Source organism: Rhincodon typus, chromosome 3 (assembly GCF_021869965.1).
Source record: "Rhincodon typus isolate 14 chromosome 3, sRhiTyp1.1, whole genome shotgun sequence".
In the NCBI taxonomy this organism is placed as follows: Eukaryota; Metazoa; Chordata; class Chondrichthyes; order Orectolobiformes; family Rhincodontidae; genus Rhincodon; species Rhincodon typus.
This window is the reverse complement of record NC_063334.1, coordinates 82,279,191-82,303,475: the sequence shown is the minus strand read 5'-3', so window position 1 is coordinate 82,303,475 and position 24,285 is coordinate 82,279,191. Positions and strand designations below refer to the sequence as shown.

Sequence of the window (24,285 nt, the reverse complement as noted above, 5' to 3'; positions counted from 1 at the left end):
TCTAGGCCCGAAACGTCAGCTTTCCTGCACCTCTGATGCTGCTTGGCCTGCTGTGTTCATCCAGCTCTACACCTTGTTATCTCGGATTCTCCAGCATCTGCAGCTCCTACTCTCTCTAAATCCTCATGAGTTTATATTGTCTGTGAGGCAACAATTTCAAAAGAATGAAAAATTCATAAGCTTATAGAGTTTTATAAGGATGTACAGCATGGAAACAGACCCTTTGATCCAACTGATCCGTGCTAACCATATATCTTTAAATAAATCTAATCCCATTTGCCAGCGTTTTGCCCCTATCCCTCTTAAACCCTCCCTATTCATGTGCCAATCCAGATACCTTTTAAATGTTGCAATTGTACCAGCCTCCACTACTTCCTCTGGCAGCTCATTCCATATATGCACCACCCTCTGCATGAAAACATTGCCCCTTAGGTGCCTTTTTTTTTTTTAAATCTTTCCACTCTCTCCTTAAACCTATGCCCTCTAGTTTTGGACACCCATATCCAGGGAAAAGACCGTGGCTATTCACCCTTTCTATGCCCCTCAAGTTTTATAAACCTCTTTTAAAGTCACCCCTCAGTCTCCAACACACCAGGAAAATAGCCCCAGCCTATTCGGCCTCTCCCTATAGCTCAAATCCACTAACTCTGATAACAACATCCTTATAAATCTTCTCTGAACCCTTTCAAGTTTCACAACATAATTCCTGCAGTAGGGAGACCAGAGTTGCATGCAGTATTCCAAAAGTGGCCCAACCAGTGTCCTGTACAGCCACAACATGACCTCCCAACTCCTATACTTGATGCACTGACCAATAAAGGCAAACATACCAAATGCCTTCTTCACTATCCCATCTATCTGTGACTCCACTTTCAAGGAACTATGAACCTGTACTCCAAGATGTCTTTGTTCAGCAACACTTCCCAGGACCTTACCATTTCAGTGTATGAATCCTGCCCTGATTTGCCTTTCCAAAATCCAGCACCTCACATCTATCTAGATTAAACTCCATCTGCCACTCTTTTTGGCCCATTGGCCCATCTGATCAGGTCCCGTCGTACACTAAGGTAACCACCTTCGCCATCCACTACACCTCCAATTTTGGTGTCATCTGCAAATCTCAGGGTTCAGTAAAAATCTTCTTCCCATTGTGTTATTATTTAAGAGCTGAGTATACGGATGAGCCAAGGACCAGGATGACACTACATGACTAACAACCATGAGGATTCAAATCAGCCACATGCTTGACTGAGTTCACGCACATAGATTATTCTGTAACTGCAAGTTATGTGTTTAAGATTTTCAAGTAAATTTAACCTATGAGATTTACCAGGAAACTGTAAGAGTAGTCATTTTGTGTTAAGGAAAGCGGCACAAAAATCCATTGTTTTAGGAGGAGCCTGGTCCTAACTGCTTGACACAGGTTGTCTACAGAAGCCCTATCCTTTTCTTGTGGACACAGCATGATAAACGTTAACAACAGATACATAAATGAATTGGGTTTTAAATAGGAAGCTGCAGGGGAAACCTTGTAGCAGATTCACGAAGTTAGTAGTTAATTTGTTGATGTTAACTAAGAACCCACTGATGTAGAGAACTGCAAATTTTGCCTTTTTAACATACAAAATAATGTAAGTTATTGCTCTGTTTGTTTACCGGCTATGAATTAAAACAGCTTGCCTTTTGTATGTGGCTTAATTTAAACATAGGAACATAGACCATTTAATTGCTCAGGCCTGTTCTACCAATCAGTGAGATCGTGGCTAATTCTGGGACTAAACTTCACATGCCTGCCTTTTCTCCATATTCTTTAATATATTTGGTTAACAGGGATCTATAACTATTGATTTTAAAATTAATTTACTGTAACATTAACTGCCTTTCTTGGAGCAGAGTTGCGAACATCTGCCACACTTGCATGTAAAGTATTTCCTGAAAGTTCTAGCTCTAACTTTTAGTCTATCACTCAACATTGTGTCTCAGTCAGCATAAATAGATTCTACTGATCATGCCTAAATTTGTAGATTTGGTTAATCTGTCAATATTTCTGTAGTGTTATGCCTTTAGATTTATTGCTTACCATGCTACTTATTTTGGTGTCATTGGCAAATTGGATATGTGACTCTCTAACCCAGAATCTCAGTTCTTCATAAATACCGTAAATGGTTAAGACCCCAAAACAGACCTCCAGGGTTTTACTGTTCTACCTACAAAAGGATCTGAAAGGCATGTGGATGAGGCCATGAGTGAGTACCATATTACAGCAAAGTACAGTGGATGCTGGAGATCTGAAACGAAAACTGAATGTGTTTGAGAAGCTAAGCATGTCTGGCAGCATCCCTGAAGAGAAACAAAGTTAAGGTTTCAAGTCTGATACAACCCTTCTTTGGAACAGAGTTCCCAAGAAGAGTCATTTTGGACATTAAACGTAAATTTGTTTCTTTCCCCAACAATATTGCCAGACCTGCTGAGCATCTCCAGTGATTGTTTTGTACCCATCCTTACAGCCGTAGTTTGTGTTATTGTATGAATTTGACTTTGATTTATTGTTGTCACCTGTACTGAAATACAGACAAAAGTGTTGTTTTACGTGCTATACAGGCAGATCTTACTAAGTACATGGAGGTAGAAAAACTGAGTGCAGAATACAGTGTGACAGCTGTAGAGAAGGTACAGAGAGATCAAAATCAACATTTGAGAGGTTCATTAAAAAGTCTGATAACAACAGGAAGAGCTGTTCTTGAATCTGTTCGTATGTGTATTCAAACTTCTTTATCTTCTGCCCGACAGAAGAGGATGGAAGAGAGTATAACCGGGGTGGGAGGAGATTTTGATTATATTGGTTACTTTCCTGAAGTAGTGGGAAGAATAGATTGAGTCACTGGATGGAAAGCTGGTTTGTGTGATGGACTGGACTGTGTTCACAACTCTCTGTAGTTTCTTGTGGTCTTGGGAAGACCAGTTGCCATACCACTGTGGTGTCTCCAGATAGGATGCTTTCTATGTTGCATTGATTTAAAAATTAGGAAGAGTCTGTGTGGGCGTGTCTAATTTCCTTAGCCTCCTGAGGAAGTAGCGGGATTGTTGTGCTTTCTTGATAGTCACGTTGACTTGGGTGACCAGGTCAGATTCTCGGTGATCATCACCCGCAGGAACTTGATGCTCTCAACCATGTCCACCTCTGCACCGTTTATTCAGCAGGGGCATGTCCTCCACTCCGCTTCTTGAAGACAATGATCAACTCCTTTGTTTTGCTGATGTTGATGGAGAGATTATTGTCTTTACACCACGCTATTAAGCACTCAATCTCCCTGTATTCTGTCTCCTTGTTTTGAGATCCACTCTACAACGGCAGTGTTGTCAGCAAATGTGTAAATGGAGTTGGAGCGGAATTTGGCCACAGTTGTGAATGTATAAAAAGTATAGAAGGGACCTGAGTAGACAGCCTTGCGGGGCACCGGTGTTGAGGATTATGGTGGAGGATGTGCTGTCACCTATTCTTACTGATTGCAGTCTATGGGCTGGAAAGTTGAGGATCCAGTTACAGAAGGGGGAGCCAAGATCCAGGTCTCAGTTTAGTGATGAGTCTGTTTGAAATTATGGTGTTGAAGGTGGAACTGTAATCAATAGGTAGGAGCCTGACATAGGTGTCTTTGCTTTCCAGATGTTCCAAGGATGAGTGTAGGGCCAGGGAAATGATATCTGCTGTAGACCTGTTGCGCCGGTAGGCGAATTGCAAAGGATCAAGGCAGTTTGGTAGGCTGGAGTTGACGTGAGCCATGATTAACCTCCTTGAAGCTCTTCATAATTATGGAGGTCAGACCATTGTCATTGAGGCACGCTGTGTGATTTTTCTTTGGCACCGGATAATGGTGGTCTCCTTGAACCATATGGGGACTTCAGATCATAAGGAGAAGTTAAAGATGTCTCGTCCACGCAGGATCTGAGTGCACGGCCGGGAACTCCATCCGGGCCAGTCAATTTTGTGAGTTCACTCTCGAAGGCTGATCTAACATCTGTGGCGGTGACCGTGGGAATAGGTGCATTCAAGGCTGTTGGAATAGGTGATATTAATTCACTGACTGCTTAAAGGGAACATAGAATACATTGAGCTCCTCGGGTAGGGATGTATTGTAGTCAGATTCTGTTTGACTTCACTTTGTAGCCCATTATGTCGTGTAAGCTTTGCCACAACGGATGGGTGTCCGTGTGGTTAGTCTGGGTCTCGAGCTTAGTTTGGCATTGCCTCTACAAGTTGGTAGTCAGACAGTATAAGTATACCCCAGTGACTGTGGGCATGGAATCAATAAGTGAGAGCAGTTGACACCACTAAACTTGAGAATATACCTAAGCAAAACTTCTAACAGGCAGCAGAAACTACTTTACTCAGTTGGGAAAAAATATTTTCAACAAATATTTTATAAAGTCAACTGACAAAAGAATGCTGTGCAAAAGACAGATAATTAAAACAATGGGCATGAAAACTGAATAAATTACTACCTGAGAATTATAAAAGTAATGAGAGATATTCCTGTATGCAATAAATTATATAGAGATACAAATTCATTCAAAGTTTATTTATGACAGAGATTAGTGTTATAGTTAAAAACATTAAATTATCAAATATCTTACTGTGCTGACAAACTTCTTTGATTTATGTTTCAACATTAGCTTCTGTGTCGGCTCTCTTCCCCGAAACTTCCAACAAATGACATTGCAGGAAAATATTATAGGGATAACAACTCTCTTTAAAAACTTTGTTTGATGATGCAACTTTTTGCACATCACTTTGGCAGTGTTTTTTAATCCAGAAAACATCAAACTTCTCTCAGTTTAGTGCATTTCTAAACACCCAAAGCCCTTGGCCTTTATACTGTGATATTGCATTCCCTATTTCAAAGTTAGTTCTGTGTGTCCTCTTTTTTTTTTTAATTTGTTTATTACCATGTTTTCAAAAATAGCAGTTGCATTTGAATTTTTTCACCATTATTCCCAGCTGTAATGAAAATACATGCTTTTCTGATTTATGCACGAAGGTCAAGTTCTAATCAAAGACTTTTTTTTTTTTTGTTTTTTCAAAAAAGCTTGTGCTTGCAATGAGATGGTGACGATGGGGCTTCTTGCAATACTGCAGTAGTATTGTTGTCAATATAAAAAGCACTGGAGAATTTGGTTAATCCAGATCCTGTGTGAAAACTTTTAACACAGACACCACAATATAAAGCAATGGTACTACCAAACAATTCAGCACCTCCCACAAATCATCATGTATGCACATTAGTATGCAAACTTGGAAACAGGATTTCCTGTTTTACATTCGCAAAATGACTTTTTTTCATTGGTCAGCATTTAATTCAATGAGTCATTTATTAGAGGAGTGAGCAAGTCTCGATGCCATTCTGCATATAATATGCCTATTGAAAATTTTAAGATGAGAAATTGTGAACCGGAAATTAATTGTTTCTCCTCCAAGATGCTGCCTGGCCTGCCAAGTAGTTCCAATCCTACTCGTTTTTTTGAGATTTTCAGTATCCATAGTATTTTTATTTTGGATTTAAAACATTCATTTTGTTTCATACTAAGGGAAGGCTTTAAGTTAGGTTTCCATCCCCTGACTAGTACCCCCACCATGGGCAATGAATTATGTCAGATCAAATTGAAGCAAAATGTGTAACAATGCAGTCCTGAGAAACCACATTCAGCCCAGAACCAGAGTTTATACCCCAAAAGGATTTCTTAGCTTTCTTATTGTACAGCAAAACCCACCTGCTAAAAGCACAAATATGCTAAACTTGCTAGATCTTGCTGAGGGGTGCAAAGTAGCCTTATGTGCTGTGTCACAAATATGACCTACTCTAGATTTAACTAACTTGTGAGTGGTTGGAATCATATCTAGCTGAAAGGAAAACCAGTCCTCTCTGACTGCAAGAGCTCCCCAGGGCAGTGTTCTAAATTCAAGCAGCTTCAGCTTTTATTTATATTTGTTCATGGAATGTGAGTGCCACTGGCTAGGCCAGCATTTGTTGCTCATCCCTGATTGTTCAGAAGACTGTTAAGAGTCAGCCACATTGCTGTTGGTCTGAAGTGACATGTAGCCCAGACCAGGATGGGATGGTTGATTTTTTTTCTTTTTTACAGGACATAATGAACCACATGGGTTTTTGCGACAATTGACCATGGCTATGTTCCAGATTTTCATTGAATTCAAATTTCAGCATTTGCCGTGGTGGAATTCAAACCAGTGTCCTCAGTACGTTGGCCTGAGATTCTGGATTTCTGGTCCAGTAGCATTACCACGATGCTGCCACCGCTGTTTTGGCTGAAGCTAGATGTGAGAACCAGTTGCTGTTCAAAATAAAAGACAGTTCTGAATTTTTGAGAAATAGATTATTTCAGTGTAAGGAATTAATTTGAACGTTTCATACCAGAAGTGTTTGGTTGAAACCTGGAATGGCTTATTTGAAGCTGGGAAAGTCTAAACTCCGTTTTATGAAGACTCAAGGAACAGGATAGCAGATTCTCAAGATGGGGAATTTAAGCCACTGCTAAGCCCGAAATAAATGGAAGAACTGTGGATACTAGAAATCTGAATCAGAAAATTGCTGAAGAAACTCAGCAGGTGTGGCAGCATCTGTGGAGAGAAAGCTAAGTATGATAGAGAAGGGAATTCTTGTATGAGTATTGTGAAGGGATGCTTTTGGGATTAGTGGAATTGATTTTACCATGTGTTTCAAAATCTTCAATATGCAAGTATGGTTTAAACGATTTTATCTCCATTGATTTTTGCACAATAAACTTATACCTTCTTATTAAAAGGGAATCTGCAGTATTTTTTTAAAATCAGTTGTTGGATGTGGACATCACTGGCTTGGCCTTATTGCCTGTCTCTAATTGCCCTTGAGAATGTGGTGGGGAACTGCCTCCTTGAACGATTGCAGTCCATATGCTGTAGGGAGGGAATTCCAGGATTTTCACCCAGCAATAGCGAAGGAACGGTATGTATTTCCAAGTCAGGATAGTGCATAACTTGGAGAGGAACTAGCAAGTGGGGTTGTTCCCACGTATTTGCTGCCCATGTCCTTCTAGATGGAGGTGGTTGTAGGCTTGGAAGGTGCTGTCTCAGGATCTTTGGTGAATTTCTGCAGTGCATCTTACAGATATTAGCAGTGTGAACTAAGCATTGGCCGTGGAAAGAGTTGAAGTTTGTGGAAGTGGTGCCAATGAAGCAAGCTCCTTGCATGTTGTTTGGGCTGTATTCATGCAGGCAAGTGGGGACTATTCCATCACATTCCTGACTTGTGCCATGTAGATGGTGGTCAGGGTCTGGGGAGTCAGGAGGTGAGTTACTTGGTGCTGGATTCCTAGCCCCTAGCCTGCTCTTACAGCCACTATATTTATATGGCCAGTTCAGTTGTATTTCTGGTCAGTGGTGACCACCAGGATGTTGGTGGTGTGGGTTGTGTGAAAGAACACGTCATTGATATCAAGAACAAAATGATTTTCAAGCCTGATTTCTGTGTGGGATCTGACTTATCATGTAATGATACCAGTTGCAGGTGGAACCAACATTTAATATGGCATGGTTCATGTTCCTGCTCGAGACATGTGGATCATGTCAATGCATAAGTATTTTATGATGAGCTGTGTTGCTTGCCATGCCACTGAGGATATGATATTCACAGAAAATTGTTTTCTTTGAGAAAAATGTTTATGTTTTCAGAGCATTTGTGCTACTCCAGAATACTGAAGATGAAGAAAAACTTAAGTGTGCTCAGAGAAATTGGATGCGAGCTTTATGGTAAGTTATAAATGACTGCTGAACAATACGTGTTTTTACAGTTATCTTCCATTTTATTTCTGACAATGAATGCTATAAAATATATTTAGAATATATGTACTAGTCAGTTTTCTTTAAACAACTGTATATAATGTTCACTTTATTATATAATAATCAGTTGCATGTAGTTGATTTCTTTTTTGGGACTTTTCATAACTTTAGGAATTTTGCAGGAATGTAGTGGCATTGTGGTCATGTCACTGGACAAGTAATTCTGACAGCATTGATTTTGCCAAGGTGTGATTTGAATCAATCAATTAATCAGTCATAAATAATCCTAGAAGAGACTAGTTTCACTAATAAGAGATTATCATTAAATGTGGTAAAAGCTATTTAGTTCATTAATTACCCTTGGGGAAGGAAATCTGCCAGCCTTATCTGACTTCAAATCATAGCAGCATGCTTCAGTCATAACAAGTGAAGGCAACAGACAATGTATTGCCACTGACACCCACATCCCATGAAAGAATAAATAGAATAAAGAAAAAGAAATTGGGTTTAAAAATAAATCAAGAGTATGAAGCTCTTATCAAGCTGACATTGGAGTTGGTGTTTTGATGTCCTCAGAAATGCTTGCACAAACCAAGGATTTTTTTTTTTTTTTTTTTTTTAAAAAGAATCTTCTTAAGATTTCTCCAGAGCTACATTTTGATTTTTGGGGCCTGATTATTCATTTCTCGGGGCTGCTTTTATCATTCGCTCAATCTAATGCATTTATTAGATATAATGCTATTAGAGTGACAGTTTCTTCTGTATTTGTCTTAATGTTTGGGGCACTTAGACTTGAGCAGAAACAGGGTTAGAATTCATCAGTATTCTCAATAACTATCAACAGTACATTAAATGTGAACAGAAACACAGAAGGAAACCTTAAATTTCCTTATTTACCACCTTATTTAAATTGACAACAAGCATTAGCATGCATCAGAAGTTTTTTAAATAAGTAGCACATATTTCATCAAAAAAAGCATTAATTTGCAAGCAACTTGTTAGTTCAGTGACTCCCAGTTGCTGAGTGTTCTTTAATTGATAGGTTTAAAACTGCCCAAGCCTCCCCCCATTCCCCTTTGTCTCTGGCTCCTCTTTCCACTCATCTTTTATAGCCACTTCCTTCTCCCCTTTTCTGCAGCCACTGCTTTCTCTGCGACCTGCCATCCAAAATTTTCCTTTGCTGCCACTGCATTCTCCTCCTTTTCTCCTCGCTCTGCCTATCAGATATTCGCTTCTGGATCCTGTTCCCTTTGCAAACACTGGCTATGTGCACCCATCCCCACTGTCATTTTAGGCATTCACTTCTGACCTTGCCCAGCAACCTCAGTTCCAGTCTCACCCATTCTTAACCTGGCAGTGCGCAGCAAATAAGAACATGTTTAAAAATCCTGTCTGAATTTTAGGTCCCACCTAAAGGTGCTGAAATGTTGATTTCCTGTCACCATTTCTGCCATTGGTGACTTTCATCAGGTCATGACCTCCAGAACTGACCTATCTCCAAATGAATCCAATTAAGCTAGTTAAATAGCTCTTTTGAGAACTTGTGGAGACCGGCTGGAGATTTTGAGGGGGGTTGCAAAGGCTGCACACTGGGTCATGTAGAGTGCCAGGTGCATGGAGGAAACCAGTCATTGCTGCTCTGAACAGTTAGCTGGAATCATGAAAGGGATAACAGCTGACAAGGCATACTGGTCCCATCAGGAAAGCTTAAGTTAGAGTGAGTCTTTAGTATGTGCTTGAGCAGTCCAAGATGTTGACTCGATGGGCCAAAAGATGACTTCTGTACTGTATGATTCTATGACCCCTTAGATTTCAGATCCACTGACAAAGGGAAGCAGCATCCTCTGCAGGAAGGGCAGAGAGAGGCTTGAGCACAGGAGGGCAGCAGAGTGGTACGAGGGAATGGGAAAGCCTAGTCCTCCGTTTAAGATCTATTGCCTTCTGATCACTCATGGTTTGCTCATCACCCACTTTCACCCTTTTGAAGAGCATGAGTGGATGTACCATGGTGACTGGGCTGCAGAGGGTACCCTCACAAGATGTGAGGATGACTGTTCTGAAATCTCTGCTGGTGGCGCTTGCCCTATACAGACTTAGGAATCTGTCCTCAACACTGACCAATGGGGAAACCAAAGAAAAGATAAAGATATCTAACTTCTGTGTTAGAAGCCCCAACAGTGTTACAATTTCTTCAATTTCTTCCTGTTATGTTAAATAGAGTGTAGCGAACAGCATCCCTTTCATTTTTGCATTACAGCTCCTAATCACTCTTAAACAATAGGGATGCATATCACACCTTCCTCATCTTGTTCATGATCAGTCACTGTGGACATATCCATTGCTACCTTCACCATTATGGTCGAAATGTGCAAGTTGGACTTGTCTCCAAGTATTTTGTCCAATCTTTTGCAGGAATATAAGAAAAAAGGGCTACTGCTGCTTGTTATGACCAGTGCCATTAACTCATTAATGTAAATTGCAGGTATCCGTGCTGGCAAGTTTTCAGCACTGAGAATCCCACTGAAGGTTCAAGCTGTGCCCTGTTCATTCATTCCACTGGCTCAGGCTCCTCAGTTGGAAAGTCTCCTGGAGGTTGAATACCCAAAATCCTGAGGGTCTGGGTGATGCAGTCATCTTGCCTGAATGAGTAAAGTCATTGAACCTCTTCCAGCACAGCGCCAGGTTCCTCCTGACCACATTGTATTTTCTTATTTCACGTAATCCCAGACATGTTGCAGTGCAGAAGGTTACCATTTGGCTTGTTGTATCTGCATTGGCACTTCAAATGAGTGCCATTATCTGGTGCCAATCTCCTGCTCTTTTTCCGTACCCTTGAACGTTATTTCTATCCAAATAATCATTCCAAGTCCTCTTGAATGTCTTCACTACGCTTTTAGGCAGTGCCTTCCATACCTTTTCTACTTGCTATGTTTAAGAAAAGGTATTTTATCACCTCACATTTACTACTTTTGCAAATCACTTTAACTCCATGCCCTCTGGTCCTTGATTCGTTTAGAGTTCGTTGTTTGTCTGCTTGGTTTGGGATATTGGTCTTCCACTGCTACCCTCGTCGAAAGACACCTCCTTTTCTGTTGCTTGTTGCTTCACTGAGGACCTCCTGATCCCGCATCTATAAAGTGAGGGGCAGTTCAGACCTCTGCCTTTCTTATACCATATCTATGAATGAGTATACATATACATGTGAATGAGTAAAACAACAGCCGCAATAATGGGTGCTGTGGACTGTTAATTCAAGTTTGCACTTGCTATGTCCTATCTCCATTCTGCCCCTGCAGCTGCTAGTTAACTCCCTAACCCACATTCTGGCCAATACACATGGGCCGCTCCTGTGAAAATAGATAAATGGGATTTGCATCTCTTCATTAGATACAAATACGAAGCTATAACAGGATAAGCTATCCTATAAAATTAACATAAGGCTAATTTATATAAACTTTGTAATCCAGCTAATCTTTACATACCAGATGAATCTTTATATTTTAATAATTTTCAATACTTTTTGTTTTTATATAATTCATTACATTGATGTTGCATTTTGCAGCACGAGACTATCCCAAGTATAACCTAAATGTGTCACAGCTCTCATGCAAACTGTGACAGCAAACAGTCCTATCTTTGCATAGAAATGGAGAGAACTGAAAATGAATCAGATTTTTAAGTTTTAAAGTTATTACACACGTCTAACTTGGATAAAAGATCTCCAGTCTAGTAATTAATGTGTTAGATTGATCATATAATGCTTTTTCAAAATATTTTTTGTTACTGTTACATTTGGAGTTTTTATCTTTGATGGATTAAATGAAGATCAGCTGTAATGTGACTGCCCTGAAAAATATTAATTATTGCTGTTTGTATTTACCTTGAGCTTTATAACGCATGCAGCTTGAAGTTGACCTTGCTTCCACATTGAAGTCACCATTCTATTTTTTAGTGCTGCGGGTCAGTATGAGAAGGCCATCCGGACTTACATGTTGAACCCACTTGTGGAGTTTGATGACATAATTTGTCTTGCTCTGGCTTACTTGAAGAAAGGCCTTCTTCAGGAGAGTGCCAAAGGTAAAGATAAGTTTAGCGTGAACTAATTACATGGGGAGAGCCTGAAAGTCGGATATTTCTGTGTAAAGTGTACAATATTTATTAGTCCAGATGTATAGGTTTCATCTTAGTTTAACCAATATATGATACAAACAAACTATGAAATATGTTTTTAACTGTTTATAAGTCAAATTACAGTGACCTGGATTTGAGGTCAGCAGTGAAGCAGTAGTGGTCACTGCTGCCCTCCAAGAAACTTGCCTATGAAGATAGAATGATCTCTGTGGTGTAGATTAGCTGTTTTCACTGTGGATCTAGTGTCAAGTCAAGTGGATCTCCAGGCATCTAGCCATCAAGTCAACTATGCAGCATATTACATTAAACTATTTTCACAAACAGCAAGGATGTAAAATGCATCAATTATCCTTCACTTGTGAATATAATCCTACAGAGACCAAAATAAATGATTAGGATATATGGCCAAAGTCAGAAGTCACATGACACCAGGTTATAGTCCAACAGGCTTGTTTGGAATTGCACAAGCTTTCAGAGTGCAGCCCCTGCACCTGACAAAGGGGCTGCCCTCCAAGCTTGTGTGATTTCAAATAAACTGTTGGACTATAATCTGGTGTCTTGTGACTTCTGACTTTCTCCACCCCAGTCCAACACTGGCACCTCCACATCATAGGATATATGGAATTAAGGTTGAAATTGAGATACCATAAATTTAAAAATGTCTGCTTATTAAATTTGTGGAGACATTTGACATTTCACCAACAAAATTTTTCAGCAGTGATTGTATTTGTTGCTGCACCCTTGGGAGAAATGTAGAATTAGAGGCATGCAATTTCTCAATTTCCGTGTTCAACTACACATGGATATGGTAAGTTTCAGAAGAAAGATTAGTGCTAATGGTTTTGCCATCATTGCCACCACAAAATTTGAGCCTTTCTTGAAGTGGGAGGGAGAAAGCTGTCAAAAGATTAACAACAATCACTGTTGTGTTTCAAAGTAATTCCTTTTTCTGAATTTGATTTCAGCAGCTCTCCATGGAAAAGTACTGTACAATACCACCTTGAAGAAAGTGATTTAATTTTGCCCAGTGAATTCTTGCATACTATCATCCAATTGATATTCTAAAATTTGTTAGCCAGATAGTGGTAATTATTCCTATTGTGCATGTGTTTTTTTTTCGTGTAATAACAAGTTTATCAGTTGGGGTTTGATTTTTTGGCTCATTTTTATTTTATACAGCTTATGAAAAGGCTTTAACTATTGCCCGTACAGAGAAAGAGAAAGCACACATAATGATTGCTCTTGCAATGATTGCCTTCAAAGAGGGTAGAATGAACAATGCCAAGACTTTACTCTTCAAATGGTAAGTATGTACAAAAACACAACTTTTGTTACTTGCCATTCCAATTTTCAGTTGCTTGCATGTTTTGAGTTTTCTTCTTTGTAGTTCATAAATTTTGATGATTAAAGGATATTGAGGTAATTTTAATCTAGTGTACAAAGTTGTTGAATGCACAAATAAATTACATTTTTAGATAGCATGAACGGTTACCCACCACGTCAAAAAACTGATTCCTGTGCACACAGGCAGAAAGAGAAGTCTACCAAATGAAATAATACTTTGTGCCATCTGAACACCAGTAATGAGGCAAACTTCAAAATTCTTGACAACAAGGTGCAGAGCTAGATGAACACAGCAGGCTAAGCAGCATCATAGGAGCAGAAAGGCTGACGTTTTGGGCCTAGACCCTTCATCAGAAATGGGGGAGGGGAAGGGGGTTCTGAAATAAATAGGGGGAGGCGGATAGAAGATGGATAGGTGGAGAGGAAACCAACAGATTGAAGAGGCGGGGATGGAGCCAGTAAAGGTGAGTGTAGGTGGGGAGTTAGGGAGGGGATAGGTCAGTCCAGGGAGGACGGACAGATCAAGGGGGCAGGATGAGGTTAGTAGGTAGGAGATGGGGGTGCAGCTTGAGGTGGGAGGAAGAACAGGTTAGGGAGCCGGGGACGAGCTGGACTGGTTTTGGGATGCGGTAGGGGGAGGGGAGATTTTGAAGCTTGTGAAATCCACATTGATACCATTGGGCTGCAGGGTTCCCAAGCGGAATATAAGTTGCTGTTCCTGCAACCTTTGGGTGGCATCACTGTGGCACTGCAGGAGGCCCAGGATGGACAATGTCGTCTGAGGAATGGGAGGGGGAGTTGAAATGGTTTGCGACTGGGAGGCGCAGTTGTTTATTGCGAACCGAGCGTAGGTGTTCTGCAAAGTGGTCCCCGAGCCTCCGCTTGGTTTCCCCGATGTAGAGGAGGCCACAACGGGTACAGCGGATGCAGTATACCACATTGGCAGATGTGCAGGTGAACATCTGTTTGATGTGGAAAGTCTTCTTGGGGCCTGGGATGGGGGTGAGGGAGGAGGTATGGGGGCAGGTGTAGCACTTCCAGCGGTTGCAGGGAAAAGTGCCAGGTGTGGTGGGGCTGGAGGGGAGTGTGGAGCGGACAAGGGAGTCACGGAGAGAGTGGTCCCTCCGGAAAGCAGATAAGGGTGGGGAGGGAAAGATGTCTTTGGTGGTGGGGTCGGATTGCAGCTGGCGGAAGTGTCGGAAGATGATGCGTTGGATCCGGAGGTTGATGGGGTGGTACGTGAGGACGAGGGAGATTCTTTTTTCATTCTTATTGCGTGGATGGGGTGTGAGGGATGAGTTGCGGGAAATGTGGGAGACACGGTTGAGGGTGTTCTCGACCACTGAAGGGGGGAAGTTACGGTCCTTGAAAAACGAGGACAACTGAGATGTACGGGAGTGGAATGCCTCATCCTGGGAGCAGATGCGGCGGAGGCAAAGGAATTGGGAATAGGGGATGGCATTTTTTTGCAGGAAGGTGGGTGGGAGGAGGTATATTCTAGGTAGCTGTGGGAGTCGGTGGGCTTGCAATGGATATCTGTTTCTAGGTGGTTGCCCGAGATGGAGAGACAGAGGTCCAGGAAGGAGAGAGAGGTATTAGAGATGGTCCAGGTAAACTTAAGGTTGGGGTGGAAGGTGTTGGTGAAGTGGATGAACTGTTCGAGCTCCTCGTGGGAGCACGAGGCGGCGCCGATACAGTCATCAATGTAACGGAGGAAGAGGTGGGGTTTAGGGCCAGTGTAGGTAAGGAAGAGGGATTGTTCCACGTAACCTACAAAGAGGCAGGCGTAGCTTGGGCCCATGCGAGTACCCATGGCCAACCCCTTTGTCTGTAGGAAGTGGGAGGAATTGAAAGAGAAGTTGTTGAGGGTGAGGACAAGTTCGGCTGAGCGGATGAGGGTGTCAGTAGAGGGGGACTGGTCGGGCCTGCGGGACAGGAAGAAGCGAAGGGCCTTTAGGCCATCTGTATAGGGAATGCTGGTGTAGAGGGACTGGACGTCCATGGTAAAGATGAGGTGTTGAGGACCGGGGAATCGGAAGTTCTGGAGGAGGTGGAAGGCGTGGGTGGTGTCACGGACATGGGTAGGGAGTTCCTGGACCAAGGGGAAGAAAATGGAATCTAGATAGTTGGAGATCAGTTCGGTGGGGCAGGAGCAGGCGGAGACAATGGGTCGACCAGGGCATTCAGGTTTGTGGATTTTGGGAAGGAGATAGAAGCGGGCAGTGCGGGGTTGGGGAACAATGAGGTTGGAGGCCGTGGGTGGGAGGTCACCTGAGGTGATGAGGTTGTGGATGGTTTGGGAGATGATGGTTTTGTGCTCGGGGGTGGGGTCAAGATCAAGGGGGCGGTAGGAGGTGGTGTCGGAGAGTTGGCGTCTGGCCTCGGCGATGTAGAGGTCAGTGCGCCATACTACAACTGCGTCTCCCTTGTCCGCGAGTTTTATGGTGAGGTTGCGATTGGAGCGGAGGGCTGCACGTTCTGCAGGGGAGAGATTGGAGTGGGTGAGAGGGATGGAGAGGTTAAGGCGATTGATGTCACGACGGCAGTTGGAGATGAAGAGGTCGAGGGAGGGTAGGAGGCCTTGGGGTGGTGTCCAGGAGGAGGGGGTGTGTTGGAGGCGAGAGAAGGGGTCTTTAGAGGGAGGGTTAGGTTCACGGTTGAAGAAGTAAGCGTGGAGGCGGAGGCGGCGGGAAAAACTGCTCTATGTCCAAACGTGAGTGGTATTCGTTGATGTGTGGGTGGAGGGGGGCAAAAGTGAGCCCTTTACTGAGGACTGACCGTTCGTCCTCAGTAAGGGGTAGGTCTGGGGGGGATGGTGAAGACTCGGCAGGGCTGAGTGTTGCTGTCTTCTCTGGAGCTGCTGGCAGTGGGCGGAGTTGCGACGGCGTCGGCGATGGGCGGAGCGGCGTTGGCGGTGGGAGGAGCGGGGTAGGCGGCGGCAGCAGCGGTGACGGTGGGCGCGACTTCAGTGTCTGTGGTGTTGGTCTCGGAAATGGAGACGGTGGCATTGGCAGCGATGACGTTCACTGTCCTGGAAGTGGGGTACCCAGCGGTGGCGGATGTGACGTCATCTGTGGGTTCTCCGACAGTGGCCTCATGGCCAATGGCGGCGGGCACATTGTGGGGAAGGTCCTGGGTACGGCTGGGGATTTGGGGGGTGGAGGAAGCCCGTTTTGGGTGGTCGGCACCAGTAAGTTTACTGTACTTACGGTTTTTAGTGTCCAATAAAGCTGAGTAGAATTGTGAGTTCAGGTTGTGGATCCTACGAAGAATGAAGAACAGGAGAGGTCCTTTGCAGGTCTGGGAGGGGGAGGCTCTGAGCTGGGGTAGGCTTGATTGTAGTGCCTGGAGATGACTGACTTTAAAAATGCACCCAATTTCTCAGTCCCTATTCAGAATTTACCATGCTCCATGTCAAGATCGGCTTTACTGCAGTAATTTGCAGTAGATTTTTGATTTTGCTGAGCTTTTTACGTTTTGGAACATGAAGGAGAAAGAGCAAACATAAATGGTTTTGAAATAGGATCTGGGCATTGATAGCGAAAGAGATCTTAGCAAGGTTGCATTTATTGCCCTGCATATTAATGGGTATGATCATGAATTTTAATTGTCTTTGTGAACTCTGAGATCGTAAATACTACAGTCAGTGTGCTGCTAATGAAGTGGTTGGTTTTGAATGCTGTGACTCTTTATTTAATGCAGGGGTACTGATCATGCAATTTTTTTTTAAAATTCATTCAGCAATGTGGGTGACATTGGGTGCACCAGCACTTATTGCCCATCTCTAGGTGCTGTTGAGGGGGTAGTGTTGAGTGGCTCCCTGAATCTCCAATCCACAATGCCATTGAGACAGAAGTTCCAAGATGTTGACACAGTGGCAGTGAAGAGGTGCTGATCTAGTTCCATGTTGGGAAAGTATGTGGCTTAGAAGGGAACTTGCAGGTGGTGGCCTTCCCATTTATCTGCTGCTCTTACCCTCCCAGACAGACATGGTCATTTGGTCTGGGTGATGTTGTTGAAGGAGCCTTGGTGAATTAGATGGTACACAGTGTTGTTACTGTGTATCAGTAATGGAGTAAATGAATATTTGTGAAGATGGTGCCAGTCAAGCAGGCTTCTTTGTCCCAGATGGTGTCAACATCATGTGAAGTTGGAGCTGTACCCATCCTGGCGAGTGGGGACTATTCCATTGCACTCCTGAATTGGGCTTTACAGATGGTAATGCCATTGAATGCCAAGAGATAATGGTTGGATTCTCTCTTGTTAGAGATGCTAATCTTACTTGCTACTTGTCAGCCCAAAACTAGACATTGTATAGGTGTTGTTACATTTCAACATGGATTGTTTCTGACTCTGAGCAGTTGCAAATATTGCTGAACATTGTGCAGGTAATCAGCTGCCTCATAAATAGCCTTCCCTTTATCATTAGATCAAAACTGGTGATGTTCAGTGAAGATAGCTGGGCCTAGGACACTACCCTGGGGAATTAAGGGCTCTTGAGATGCGCTAATGGTGTCCCTACCTCTGAGCCAGAGGGACTGGGTTCACGACCCACCTGCTCCAGAGGTATGTTACAACATCCTGGAATAGGTTGAGTTTAAAAGCTCTTAGGGCCCTTGTGACATAGTGGTGGTGTCCCCAGCTCTGTACCAGGAAGCCCAGGTTCAAGTCCCATCTGCTCCAGAAATGTGTAATTGCGTCTCTGCACGAGTTGATTAGAAAATACCTACCTGAGGAACTAAGGACTCTTGGTGCATAAGGGTGGTGTTCCTTTCTCTGAGCTGGGAAACCTGAATTCAAGTCCAACCTATTGCAGAGGTGTATCATAACGTGAACAGGTTGACTATAAGCATCCACTCTGTGGAACTCTTGCAGAGCTATCCTGTACTGAGATGTTTGATCTCCAATAACCACAACCATCTGACATCCTTACCTGGTTTGTCCTACATGCATCTCCAGACCGAAAGCAATGTGGTGGACTCTTTTAACTGTCCTCTAGAGAATGGGCAATAAATGCTGGGCGAGCCAGAGCCACCCATGTTCCATGAGTTAATTGAAAAACAAACTTTCTAGTGCAAACCATTTGCAGCCAGCAAGGACAAGAAATGTTTAGCCACTTCCCATTAGTTTTGGTATGATTTTAAATCCTATTCCATATAAACTGTCTGAGCTTCCAGTGAGACTATGACTAATTTGTTGTGTAATACCAAATATCTATTTCTTTTTAAACTTATCTAAATCTAAGCTGCACATCTCCCTCCACCCCCTGCCTTCTCCAACACCTTCCTTTAGGTGAGCTGCCCAGATCTATTCACAATATTCCTGTTGTGATCGAAGTTAGACTTTTATATAGCTGAAGCTTGACTTCAAACTTGTTGCATTTTATACCTTCAGATATAAAGATTGTCGTCCCATTAGTCTTTTTGTTTTTTTTTAAATTCTGGACCATTTCATGATATTTTAATCTGTTTATAAGGACTGCTTCAATTTCTAGCCACTGACTATTTAGGAAGTACACTGTTTCTATCCTATTTAAATCCCTAAATGAATGAATGATTTCACATATACCTGGATTTAAATCTCTTTGCCACAGTTTCCCCAATTGATCTATCAATACCTTCAGCAAATTTAAATGCATGGCTTTCCATCCTATCAATTAAATTGCTAATAAATATGGAGAACAGTTGAGGCACAAATACAGATCCCAGGTTTTTGAAAAGGAGGAAACCAAAACAGCAACCAAGATCATTCTTCTTGACAAAATGCAACAGCTTATTTTTAAAATTGGTCAATTATCCATTTTGCAAACTTTTATTAATGTATTCATGTTTTCTGCTGCAGTCTTACTTAGTATCAACTATATCCCCCAAGTTAGCAAGGTACACAAATTCTGGACCTTAAAGGTGACCAACAATAGTAAAAGCACCACTGCCCATATTTTACTAGTCTAAATAACTACCATTAACCTCTACCAACCCTACCAAAAATGGTTTAATTGGACATTGCATCTCAATGCAGGTCCAAAGACTGCAATTTGTATACAAAATACTGTAAGATTTACTGAATTACATTGGCAGCAGTTAAAAAGATTCATTGTATATAAAATTTGACAGAGGAGGCACCAAGTCTTCTCCCTCAATTTTTATTTTAATTTATTTAATAATTTTGAATATATTGTATACTGAAAGTGTGCCAATCTTCGATGCTTACATTATTGAATAACAAAGTTAATTTTGTTCTGTTAATTCTACGTTTTGTGTCATTTGTTTAAAAGTTCCATGCTGAAGGAGCCCAATATAGAAAGTCTGCAGGCTTTATGTGCTCTGGGTCTGTCGAAGAAGGATACCACCCTCGCTACAGCAGCACTTAATGAACTGTTCAAATATTCAGATAAAATCAACTCAACCTATGAATCCTGCCTTCTTTCTTCAGGGATGTTTTCTTTGCAAGCTAACAGTTTAGCTATGCAGAGACAGGCAGCTAAAGCTGTCCATAGGTAAGAAAAATTGATGTAAATCTATACTTTAATGTATTAATGAAAGTGTGTAGGATTTGCACTATGAAGAGAATTTAAAATGTGCATGCTGATCTTTTCTATATGATTCATACTTGAATAACAATAATAAATGTATATTATTGCACCTTGGCAGAATACAGATGTTAGTTTGTAATGCTGATACAATTAAAGCTGAAGAAGAAATTTAGTTTTGATTATTTCCAATGATACTTCAGTAGATCCTGTCTTCAAGATCACTTTAATCTCAATTTTTCAAATTTTAAATGTCAAATGCTGTGACAGACTAATTTAAATGTTTGGAATTTAGTTGGAATTCAATTAATGTTCATAACTATTCTAAAGTTTTTCTTGCAGTTTGATATTTAAACACTTGGTTTAAATTGCATTGATTTTTCCTTGTCATTCAGAATTATATTTGCATTTGGCATTCATCATAAGTGGCATTAATAGAAAGTTAAAGCATTTGTAATAAATTATTTTGGAAAATTTATTAAGTATAGAAATCAATCTGTGATAAATGTCCGTCGAGGCTGACCATCATAATGTTGCAAGCTTGAATGAGTTTTGGCATCCGTTACAGTGTGCTATTTCAAATACATGTATATATTGCTAATGCATTTAGTTTATTATTAAAGGAGTTTAATTATTACTCTGGCAGGACATGGTATAATGCAATCAGTTAAAGACTGAAGACCTGATGAACTAAAGTTTTCCAAACTGATTAATAATCACTCTAACTCTTTTATGCCAAAGAAAATTGAAAAGGGACTTGTATAACAAACAGATGATTTATAAGAGAAGACCAAATTTAGGGACATACCAAGAATTTGAGTGCAATTTTTCACAACAGAAAACCAACTGTATAGACTCGGCAGCCTAAACACTACAAAGCAATTGCATATGGCTGGAAATGAATGCAAAGTTCTATTGAAGCTTAAGTGCAATGATTATGTACAATTTTGTATGGTCAATTTATGATGACTATTATTCACAGCCCATCCTCTCCCAAAGCTGAAATGGGGGAGACATGGGAAATTATAAGAAAATGAAATGACATCTTCAGGAAAGTGATGAAGCCTGGCCTGCATCTTACTGTCTGTCCCCTGGCAGTAGAAGTAGTGCTGATGAGTTGCAAGATTTCTGTCCCTGTTTGCCATTGATACAATCTTTCCTATCCAGCATTTTAAAATGGTGGGAACAAATGAGAACCTTTTGATCGTTGTTGCCTTTAGCATGGAGTAGAATTTAAACCAGCCTGCTGCAGGAGAAAGCGTGGCAGTTGGACCTATTTAATTGTGGGAGAGGCGAAGTATCAGTCTTCAGTGATAAATAAATCCCTACAGTTATGTCAGAGGTGGGAAGGGGGTCATTTGGGAAACTCTCCCACTCACAGCAGTATGTTCATTAGGCTTACTAAAGAAACAGTTGGCACCAATTAATCAGGTCTAGCTATGATTTAGTGATGGCTCAGGGAATTAATCAAAGTTACACAACTTTTCCATGTCTCCTGAAGGCCACCCAGCAACCATATCAAATTTGTCAGCCGTCTAATTTAGAGTATGGTTTGTGTCAATGTTCATTGTCATGCACTTTGTGTCCATTTGGGGTCCTAGTAAACGGATGGAGGCACTGCTGCTGAAAATCAATCCCAACCTTGCCTCTGACCCTGCTGACACTCTGCTCTTATACACTTATGTCCAAATACCTAGTGGTCACCCCTGGAGCACAAGTGGCAGCAGCGGCTGCTGCCATGGTGCTATCTCCAATGAATGATTTCTGCTTGACCAGCAGCTCTCAGCAGGTAAGATTTTTGCCACCGTCATCCTAAATCCTAGGAAAGGTCCAATTCTGGCAATTTAAGTGGTTCATTGCTGGTAATTTGAACCAACGTGGTTTTCTCACAGTTTCCCCAAACAGAACATATATCAGTAGCATTTAATTCTGCCCATTGTCTTTGCTGCACTTCCATGCAACCAATTGCACAACATTAAATCTAGTCTGTGCTTAACTAAACCTTAATGAATGTTTTCTTCAGCAGTTAGCAGTTATTGTTGGTGGCACATTTAGTTAGTGTAATATATTTTCTATGATCTACATATGAGTTTTATTTTACCCACTTCATGTTCTGATAAGTAGTCTCAATTTTAAATTGTAAATTTTAAATTTAAAAGGATTCACTCCTTTTAAAGAATATATATTTATAAATATGGGTCCACTGGTGCAACTTTATACATCTTGTATCATGACGTCTGAACTCTTCACAAAGTATATCTATAGTTAAGTTCAAAAAATAAAACTATTTCAGTATAATAAATATTATATTATTACAGTTTAAAACTTTACTTTTCAGCAATCCAGCGGATCCTGCCCTTTGGACATTATTATCCAGACTTGTTCCACAACATACTCCCCAGATGGCAGAAGTAGGTTTTTTTTTTTTTTTTTTTTTTTTTTTTTTTTTTTTGCTTAAAATTCTATTGTCATTAGATTTTTTTTTCCCCAATATTTTCTTACAAGAGTTTGTATTTTTATATATGTCTCAACTGTTTATGGTGAGGAAAAAAATAAATATTTCAGGTAAATTATTTGGGAGTAATGAGGAACATTTAGCATTGTTTCTGCCTGGTGATGGTAACAGACTATTAGGCCAGTGCAAAACAATATGACTTGAATGGACAAGAACAACGTTAAGGATTGTTGCTTTTGTGTGGGCAGCCATTGGATTATATGTAATAGAAGTAGGCAATTTGATAATCCTCAATTCTACTTTCCTGTGTTTTCATAACTCTTGATTTCCTTAGTGATTAGAAATTTGTCTATTTTGACCTTGAAATTATTTAGCAGCCCATCCTCGGCAGTGCTCTGCAATAAAGATTTCACAGATTGGCTAATCCTCATGGGGAATAAAAAGTCCTTCACATTTCTGTTTTAAATGGGTGATGTCTTATTCTGAGATTGTCCTCTGCTGCTAGACTCTTCCACAAGGGGAAACAACTTCTCTACCTTGTCAAATAAAAACCGAAAGAATTGTGGATGCTGTAAATTAGAAAAAAAAACAGAAGTTGCTGGAAGAGCTCAGCAGGTCTGGCAGCATTTGTAAAGAAAAAAATCAGTTAACGTTTTGGGTCCAGTGACTAGTTCTGAGCAAGAGTTACTGGACCCGAAATGTTAACCCTGATTTTTTAATTCTCCAATTTAAAATGCTGTATTGTTTTAGAGGTTGTTGCTACCTTCATTTATGAACAAATGCGGATTAGTTTATTAATGTGTAAAATTATTGGTAGATAAAAGCTGTCTGAATTTCTCAACTAAATACTTGTATTATGTAATTTTACCTTTTAGTGTACTAATATGATCAGAAACTGTAGCTTGATCTTCTCAAACATTTTTTTTCTCTGTAGGGTGGAGTAGTGGCTGGCAATATTGCAGAGATTTTAAGTTCCCATCAGATAAAGGTAAATCCAAACAAAACCAGTAATCATTTTTTGTTTTGTTTTGTTTTTCAAACTAGCATCACAAATTTCAAATCTTGTATAAAAACCTTACACTTTACAAATATCTTAACATTAAACATTCATGTTTTTTTTTAATTATTGCCTTTTTTCTCTTTTCTAGCATGCACTTTTGTTCAGTGCTGCGAATCAGTTGGCAGCAGGTAAACATGCAGTAGCCAATGAACAAAAGAATGCTTTAAAAACTATTCAAAAGGCAGTCCATCTCTATCCAGGTAAGAATACCGGTCTGTGTTTCAAAGTAAAACAAATATAATGATCCCACATACCCCCCACTCCACTCCGTGTGAAAATAATACTAATGTTGGTGCACTTTTTGTTTTCTGTGCACAACTTAGGCTCATGGGTTGTGAAACACTGCATTCATCTTTATTGGCATTTGGTGAGACTGTACAACATTGGAAGGCACATTTGCAAAATCCACTATGTACATAACAAACTTGGGATCAAAAATGTTGCAAAATTGGTACTGTTACTGCCAAACTCAGAATCTCAAACACTCCAATAGTGCAGTGGATAATCCAACAATGCCATATCCTAGGCCCTGATAGCAGTACTAGCAGTACAGATTTTAGCTCTTTTTGTACTGGTTATCATCTGCTTGATATTAAAGATGTTGGCAATAAATTTGTTATTAAATATTGTTACATGTAATGTAATACCAGTTGTCTAAATGTTTCTAGTGTCTATTGATGAGCAAGCACAATGCAGCAAGCTTTGTTGGAATGGAGTCAGCTGAGACAACAGATTACCACATCAGTTAACAAGAGCATCATCGCATTGCATAGAATAGAAACAGTGTGTTCAGCATATATTGGTGATCATTCTGTGTACAAATGGCAATCCTAAATTCTTGTGCCTGTTCTATTTCCTACCACTTCAATTATCAGGTCTATCAATATTACCTCCTTCAGTCACTGGCATTGGTGATATTAGCTTCTTTCAAATTATCA

At 40.9% G+C, this 24,285-nt stretch overlaps 1 protein-coding gene across 1 annotated transcript in view; it reads left to right on the top strand.

The window, feature by feature from the left end:
• LOC109913347 (tetratricopeptide repeat protein 37) overlaps nucleotides 1-24,285 on the top strand; it is a 74,620-nt gene that overhangs the window by 30,402 nt on the left and 19,933 nt on the right. The window contains exons 16-22 of the mRNA XM_020512846.2: nucleotides 7,721-7,798; nucleotides 11,781-11,905; nucleotides 13,139-13,262; nucleotides 19,578-19,799; nucleotides 22,171-22,243; nucleotides 23,222-23,275; nucleotides 23,436-23,547. Coding sequence (XP_020368435.2) covers nucleotides 7,721-7,798; nucleotides 11,781-11,905; nucleotides 13,139-13,262; nucleotides 19,578-19,799; nucleotides 22,171-22,243; nucleotides 23,222-23,275; nucleotides 23,436-23,547 — 788 coding nt within the window. The remainder of the gene's footprint in view (nucleotides 1-7,720; nucleotides 7,799-11,780; nucleotides 11,906-13,138; nucleotides 13,263-19,577; nucleotides 19,800-22,170; nucleotides 22,244-23,221; nucleotides 23,276-23,435; nucleotides 23,548-24,285) is intronic.